Raw genomic sequence first — 8560 nt, 5'->3', positions numbered from 1 at the left:
GGAGTGAGCGAGCGGCTGTGTGGTGCTTAGTTGCTGGCTGAGGTTAAACCACGACACCCTGCTGCTGGGATTTCTATAGATGTAATGACAGTAATGACAAACTTTGGTACACAGTAGACCAATCTGTATGTTAGTAGATGTAGACCCATCCTATCTGGAACATTTGCTCGTGCATAATGATAATTCTGACGTATCCAGACCGTGACAGAAGTATGTAAGCAAGGGAGAGAAAGTGGGGAAAATTCCAAAAGTTTGTTTTGTGCGGTGTTGAAAATCGGGGATTTCACAAGAATGAGTAAAATACATCCAGCCAAAGAAGTATCAGCATTTCTGGAGCTGTCACCAGTCTGTGGTTTGTTCTATTGTCTTATTAGTTTCCCTACCTTTTTTTTCCCCACCAGTGAAAATAACTGTAAGACTGTAATATGTCAAAGCTACACTTGCGATGTCATTTCTTTGAAGACTTGCCTAGCTAGCTGCCGGCATAGATTTTGTTGTAACATTGGGTTTGCCACAGTTTGTGTTTTGAACATCAATGTTGGGGTCATTCATGCCTGAGACAGTAGAGATGTGATTGGCTTTGCCGAGGTTCTTAATGATATTGATGTTGTATTTGGCAGTTTCCACAAAGCTGTTTTCTAGTAACCAACCATCTGATTCGCCCTCCAAATCTCCTAGCAGAAGGACATTCTTCATTGCTGTTTGTAGGTACTGGACACCAATAAGTACAGAGAGCTGTAAGAAACAGTTAATGGTTAAACAGGGAGTTTAAATTACAGCCTCAATCCTACCACTAAGTCAGCTTTCCGACTTGTGCATTTTCAGGCCTAATAATTAATAGTGAGTAAAGCAGATAAATTCTTTATCCCAGCAATATATCTAACCACTCTCCCAATTAATTACGTTTTTTAGAAAGAAAAATACCAGGGAGAGATTGGTTGATTCTCTCTCCATTCTTCAGGTAGCATTCCCACTTGCATGTTATTAGCACATAAATACCTAGAATTACTTGGGAACACTGCAGCCTCAGAGACTACAACTAATTGATGTAGAATGGATGATCAATTAATGGAACCATCAGTCACTGGGAAAAAAAAATTAAATTGTAGTCTGTTACTTTCTATGGATTTTTTTCCACTGACCTTGATTAAAGCGGTATTTCCTCCAAGGAGTTTAATCATTCATATGTAAGCCATATGTGTCCTACATGCCAATGCATTAAAATTAAGAAGGATGGCCTATAGTTAGAGGCTCAACTGTAAGTTTAGGAAAAAAGCCCCATTTTCATAGTTCTGTTGGGATTGAGATCAGTGTGCCCAGCTTGCCAGCATTTAAGGGAGCACGGAGAGCTGGCTCACAGCTTTTTCATGGGCTGCCAAAGGCCCGTTGTTTCTGGCACCACCACCCCATCTAGCACTGCTTGAGGACTGTTGTGAATGATTTTAATTATAGTGCTAATATTTACGCAATAGAGCAATAATCAGAAAACTAAAACTTTATAAAGAGGGAAGAAAACCGTATTTTAGCCTATGCCATTGGGGGGTCCTTTACCTGTGGATGACAACATCCAGGCAACTTTCTTTACAGACACCAGCAGAAAGACTGCATCTTTGCAGGTGTCTATGCTTGCCTGTGATATGCTTATTTTGACTGCATTCTAAGCAGCCTAATCTACATCTAAAAAGGTATGCCATGTTTGCAAGTACTGTCTATATGGTGAAGCTATGTAATGTAAAAAGGAGGCTTTGAGATATTAATCCTTATGCTCAATTTTTACTATAAATAAAATTAACGTATTCAGCCAAAGGCCTGCTCACATTTTGTATACTCTTTGTTAAAACTGGCTTAAAGCAATCCTCAGACCTTCTCACCTAATTTCCTTGCAGTTGTGTCACTGCATGTATCATCCTGTATCTGATCCCATAAATGCTTCAGGGAAGGGAATATGCCATAGTCTGTTGAAAAAGCTCTGTAAATATACAGAATTATATATATAATTTCTAATAGTTCTCATCTTCAGTGAGATTTGCTTCTGCTCTGGGGACTTTGAGAAAGCTGTCTGTACTAAAGGAAGTCCTGCAACATTCCTGAAGTGCTTGTGGACTTTATGTTAGATACTGCGGCACTTCTCGTATGTTACACCGTAGTTGTTTCCCATCCTAGAGAGCAGGAAGTCTCTGATTAATCTGACACAGACCATTTTTATGAGACTTACCTCAAACAACCAAATAAACAATGCTGTGATACCAATGGATCTCATAATAGCTGTGTAGTAATCCAGCAGGGCCTCTCTGCACCCCTTCACCCAGATATTGAGCTCCTCTGTCAGAAAATCGTAGTTGTAGTGAGCGCTGTTGTTTGTCAGCTGGTACTGGATACAGGGCCGTGGGGAGCTTGGGTTGCAGCAGCTGAAGGGTACTCCATCCACCAAGAACTTTCCATCAACGTTGCTCTTTAGACGGCTGCAACAGGACAGAAATTTTGGGCATTACAAATCTGCGATCAGCAGCAGATAGTGTCTGTGATTTCTATAAAAAGATATAACGCAAGTCTGCTGCGATGTCGGCCTCTCCAATGTAACAAAAGGAAAATGGGAACGTATTTCCAACTGGAAAAGTTGCTTACTGCAGGAAAACTAAATTTCTCATTTGCTGTATTTCTTAAGTGTGGTATCAGCACAGTATCTCACGTGGTTCTTGGTACTGTGCGTGCAAGATGTGGATTCAGTGTTCACGGAGATGTTGCTTTTTTAGGTATCTTTGCGCTGAAAATACTAAAGAATTTCTAAACTTGTTTATCTTGGTGGAACTCTAATGGAAGTTATGGCCCTAGAAATCCTGTGTTTCACTACTTTTGGATTGATTTTCAAAACAAGCGTTCCTTAAGAGAGAACCTAATACAAGCTTTGCGTGCCACAGGAACCACTGGGAATTATCCGCTGGCATTTCACCATTGTACCCATGTGCAATGGCTGGTTCGGCACAAGTTTTGAGACTAATTCACAAGGGAGTTTCTACTTCTTGTGACTATACTTATTGTAACTTTTGAAACTGTTTGTATTTATTGCTAAAAATTATTCCTTTCCCTCCTCTATAAGATCAGGAAAAAAAGCAAGTGGGAAAAGAAGAAAGTTAAAGAAATAGGAGGGAGAAAAAAATCATGGGATGGAAAGAGAACACAGCCTCAGATAAATCAAGAGTTTCTGAAGCAGTTAAATGAATCCTTGACATCCATTTTCCTTGTATTACCTGCTCTTTAGCTAGCGCTAGTGTGTCCTTGTGAGGACTTCTGTTTCCAAGCAGGCTCTGCAGAGAAATAGATTTTTCCAGAAATTGGAGAGTATAGAAGGTGTTGAGAAGTGCTCTCACACTTTGGGGAAGTAGCCTCTAAGCATGTATCTGTTTTCATGCTCATTGCAAAAGGATTATTTCCTGAGACAGCCCCCCAGGTGAGAACCATGGCCTGTTTTAATGAAGCCCATGCCCTTTAGCCTTTGTTAGGGAGCCAGAATACATGAAAGACAACTTTCTCTTAGATATCCAGCTTTTACCATTTGCTAATAGTAGAATCTTTAGTATTTTCCAAAACTTATCCTCATTTATTAATGTTTATAAACCATATTTTCCTGTTCCACTACAGCTGATCTAAACTAAAGGGAAGGAATTCATCACAAGAAGCTCATCAGGTGTACAGAAGAAGCAGAAACTGTGGTCCAGTGTTCTTCTGGCATTTTGGGACTATATGTATCCTTCAAAAGAAACATAAGCTGCTAGGAAGCTCAGTATTTGTGGCTGTGCTGGGATGGCAGAATAATTGCCTTCTTTTTATTGCTGTGGGCCTGCTAAATACAACCGCCTTCCTTTTTTTTTTGTGTGTGTGTGTGTGGTGGTGGTGTGTTTTGTTTTGTTTAGCATTCTGTCAAAAATGTCCTCCTCAAAGATCTTTCCAAGTAAGTCAGGAAGTTCATCTGCCATTTCCCACGTAGGAGGGGGTTAGGCATGAATTCCTCTCCATTTTAAAGTTTAGCTCTTCACTTTGTGGCCATCATATTCCTGGTAATGGCAACAGAACGAAACCAATGCAAAAGAACCCAAATAATTCACTGAAACCAGACTTAGGTGTGCAAGCCGTGTAACTGGCATAGGCAAAACCACTCACTGGGAGGGAAACAGGGAAGGGAGCCAGAGAGGTACAAAACGGAAGGCTCGATTGTGGGAGGAGAAAAGAAACCTCACAGAGGGAGGAGGGGAAGGCCGGCACATAGTGAAAGAGAAGCTTTTACCTGGGCCAGCAAAATGCCCTGTATATTTCAGTGACATGACCCAAATATAGTACAGCATCTAAAACAGTTAAAATACAATCTCTTAAACTAGGTGTTAAGCTTTTCTTTTGATCCCAAGCATCAATTTAATTATTTTTTTTCCTTCCTGCCACATGTTATAAAGAGGAATCTTCTTTCTACTGCCAACAATAGCAGTTTCCAGACTTGGGTTATGTCCCCCTGCCATCGTGTTTCCCCTACTAGTGGCAAACTGAAGAATGATGTATCTTGGCACTGTTAGAAGGGAAGACCTCGGTAACAGCTGAGGGAGAGAGACATTCGCTGCTATTTGTTGTTGCAATTCAAAATTGTTGTGGTATTGTAAAGCAAAACTTGCTTTTGAGACTATAAAAACATTATTTTTACCCAACCAAAGCAACGATAGGATTGTACCGCTGTAACCTGCCTCATCCTCCTACCGTTCCCATTGATTCTCTCCATTTCTTGTCACATGGTGGTGTTGGCAATGGAGATACAGAAGAGGGGGGAGGGAAGAGGGTTATGAAGGAAGGTGTAAAGTTCAGTTTTGCAAAGGTTACATGTGAGTTGACAGTGTGTCAGTTCTCAACTGCTTTGCCTCTTAATCTACCAAGTACTAATTGACATACAGTACAAGATGAAACCAAGAAAAATATTTGGTTCCTTCTCCATCCTTTCTGAACATTACCAGCTGGACTCTGCTTCTAACAATTTCGTATCAAATGTTTCACTACCAGATTTTTGGAAATCATAGTGTAATTTGGTTATACAGCACCAACTTGGATTCTAGCAATCAAGATGGAATTATCCAACTTATATACAGTAAAAGAAATTCTGCAGTGTAATTACTTCCCTCACACACATTTCACTGGCATCTTCTGCCTACATGGGGCAAAAATTAACTGACAGTGTGTTGTCAAAATAATGGCAGAGCACAGGTGATCCTGCAGAAGAAAACAGAGTTTAGCTAAGACCCTGGGTAAAACATTACTGTTTCTGCATGTCTCACAGAAATAAAAGGCAGTATATTTTACTTTTGTCCCCACAGTAAGATACTGCTCTTAAGTTCCTGTGGACCATCTTTGTTGTCATGTCACTTTTCAGTGTAGAACCAGGATTTAAAACACCTCTTGGGCCAGTCTGCTTTGTGTCACTGTTGCTGTCCAACTTCTCTCTCGAGAACACTTGTTCTAAAGCTTGCTTTATTTCCACAGCCAACTGCCTTATGCATGCTGACGCCCTCTTGTCTGTATTCGCCTAGGTCCTGTCCTCCGGTATATTTGCAGCTCTGTATATATGCTTTGCTATAATGGTGGTTTCAAGTTGCAAATTCTGTGAAAATAAGATCTTTGGCCTTCCTTCATCTGGGTTTATTGTCACTGATTTTTGCGTGCAGCAAAACAGAACACTTGACAAATGCCAGTCAAGCTTTTTGTGTTTGTCTTTCCCAGGAATATATAGCTACTTCGCCCTCATCAGTGAAGACTTTTTTTCAGCTTTAGAAGAATTATTACATATTGGATTGTCTACTTTTTAAATTTTTTTATTGTTACCTTTGCTATTGTCTGTAAGAATTACCAGACTCTTCTTTTTGAGCATATAACTTCACAGTTGCTACATCATGTGAACATCACCACCACCAAAAAAATTCAAGGGTTTTTCTCCTCCTTTTTTATGCAGCGTATGTGGTGGTGGCAGTTTCTCACATATGAATGTATAGATTTGAACCTGGATTTGCAAAGTCTTGAAGGAGAAAGATCGTTCAGTGTTTAGGATTGACTGTGCAATGTATTGACAGTACAATCCTTTTTTCTTTCCACCGTCAGCTCACTATAATTGAAATTTTGAGGTAGCTAATTCACACATTAAAAAAGGAAAGGTACATCTTTGCTTTGCTTAGCATCCCTAAAATGTTAGCAAAAGGCAACTTTGTGCATGTAGTTAGCATATTTTGTGAGTAATGTGGTCATTCTACAGTTTTTTGATTGAGACAAAAGTCCAGCAGAAATTAGTATCTACTTGGCCTTGTGAGGTGTATGCTAGAACCCCAGAATGATTAAATATAAATAGAAGGATGATTTTTGGCTTGAGTACTTCAGTATTTTTGTTTTTTAGAGGGAGCATATGGTCTAGACAAAGTGTTATTCCCACTGTTATCCACTAAAGGTTACTACATTAGTTAAACCACGAGGGTATTTGTGAACATGCCTATGACCAAAGAAATGTTACGTCTTCTTGAGTTAGACCCATTACCAGAGTTATTTGGAATGACCTTTGAGAGAAGCCTTCTAGCCACAAGATGCTGTTTTAATAAGGAGGAAAAACACTGCCAGAATTTTTGGCTGATGGCAGAGAACAAGCAGTTTTGCCATATTCTCTTTAATGTCAATGCATCTCAAGATCTTTTGACACTACTGTTACTTACTTTCTGTTCAATACAAATTCTTCTTGAACGAGGCTTTTTCCTAGAATTTTTTGTTATGACTAGTAAATACTTACTCCAGAACTTCCTTGGAAGCCATATTCAGATAACGAGCAGATACCCACTGAATTTCAAACCAGTCTCTAAAGCCATTGTTTCCACAGCATTGGAATCCAATTTGTAACAAATCTACTGTTTTCTTTAAGAAACATCGTCCAGGTATGTCCGTGTCCTTATAGAACTTAACAGCATCCCTCAATCCCAGATAGAGAGACTCTTCCAGCTCGTTCCTCATGGTATAGCACATGAGAGCACCCACCAGGATACAGAAGGTAAAACAGAAGGTACATACGACGTATGGGAGCATAACTAGTTTCCATCGAGAGAACTTGTTGGCATCTGAGCAGTCATAGCAGATTTTGCCACCCAGAAAGTTGATGATACATGCTATGACTCCTACGGAGATCAGCATGTTGGGGACAGAGTTAACATCCCCTTTTGCCATCACTTCGTTGCGCTTCTTGATCTCTATTTTCAGAAAGAGGCCAAGACTGAAGAGAATGATCCCGCTCACCACAGAAACCCAGTTGAGGATCCATAAGATCTGAGCCAATTTGTCCCTCTTAGTTTTGGTGAATTTTACTTTGAGGACAGCCATAGTCGGATCAGCATTAGGAAGAGAAGCGTAGGTCAAGGAAAGCTCGTAAACTGATTAGGAGCGTGTATCGAAGGCATGCAATAGACATCTGGAGAGAGAGAGAGAGAGATTACTGTCTGTTTGACTGGGTATTTATAGAGACTACAGAAAACTTCCTGTACAGCCTCATGCACACTGAGACCTGCCAAGGGAGTGCCCCAATGAAATCTGTTGCTTAAATTTCATACAATATGAATCGCTTAAGAAAATAATTCTAAGGACCGACTAGAGCAATTAAAAATAAGTGAACAGTAGAACCAATGAACTCTGGATTCCTATGGATTTTTGTCTTGAGAGCAATTTTCTGTGCAGATTTTCTGATGTCTAGAAGTGCGCTGATCTGCTGTCTTTCCCTCCAGGAGACTCATGGTGCCCTTCCCTTCTACTGATTGACCATATTTTCTTGAAGATTCTAGGAATTTATAATTCTTAGATTACTGTGTCATGGTCAGATTTGTGTTCAAAAGTTGCTAAGTAGGACAAACAAGTACATATATACAGCATAATCACGTAAGCCTTTTTTCCATATGGAAAAAACATGAAAATAGCACCAGAAACACAGTATGCTATAGGTGGTTTTAGGCATTTCATTGATTATGTGCAGTAAAACATGAGTTTGCTACCAAAAAGCAGTCATTCCTACACTTATACTAATAAGATATGATCACTCTGGCAAAAAATGAAGGGGGAACTGACTGTAGTTACCCACACACAAAAAATGTTCAACAAATAGTTGAACTATGAATGACTGTGTTAGTTTTCTAGAAAATATTATCAACATTTTATTATATTTTAAGTGCTACAGCCTGGATATATTACTGATGAACAAACCATCCTCCACAGTATTTGTCCTGGTTTTGGCTGGAATAGAGTTAATTTCCTTCCTAGTAGCTGGTACAGTGCTGTGTTTTGGATTTAGGATGAGAACAATGTTGATAACGCACCCATGTTTTAGCTGTTGCTAGGTAGTGCTTACACTAGTCAAGGACTTTTCAGCTTCCCATGCTCTACTGACTGAGAAGGCTGGGGGTGCACAAGAAGCTGGGAGGGGGCACAGCCAAACTGGCCAAAGGGACATTCCATACTATGTGACGTCATGTTCAGCATATAAAGCTGGGGGAAGAAGAAGGAAGGGGGGGAC

The 8560-nt window shown here is 40.0% G+C and overlaps 1 protein-coding gene across 1 annotated transcript in view; it reads right to left on the bottom strand.

Annotated features, from left to right (window-relative positions):
- Positions 1-468: 468 nt before the first annotated feature.
- LOC103897526 (photoreceptor outer segment membrane glycoprotein 2) overlaps positions 469-8560 on the bottom strand; it is a 22134-nt gene continuing 14042 nt past the window's right edge. Inside the window, exons 2-4 of the mRNA XM_009277572.2 lie at positions 6800-7468; positions 2216-2462; positions 469-735 (exon numbers count right to left, since the gene is read on the bottom strand). Of these exons, the coding sequence (XP_009275847.1) occupies positions 469-735; positions 2216-2462; positions 6800-7380 (1095 nt within the window). The 5' untranslated portion in view covers positions 7381-7468. The remainder of the gene's footprint in view (positions 736-2215; positions 2463-6799; positions 7469-8560) is intronic.

This window comes from Aptenodytes forsteri, unplaced genomic scaffold (genome assembly GCF_000699145.1).
Source record: "Aptenodytes forsteri isolate BGI_AS27 unplaced genomic scaffold, ASM69914v1 Scaffold146, whole genome shotgun sequence".
Classification (NCBI taxonomy): domain Eukaryota; kingdom Metazoa; phylum Chordata; class Aves; order Sphenisciformes; family Spheniscidae; genus Aptenodytes; species Aptenodytes forsteri.
The sequence above is the reverse complement of the archived record's forward strand: the minus strand, read 5'-3'. Positions and strand labels throughout refer to the sequence as shown.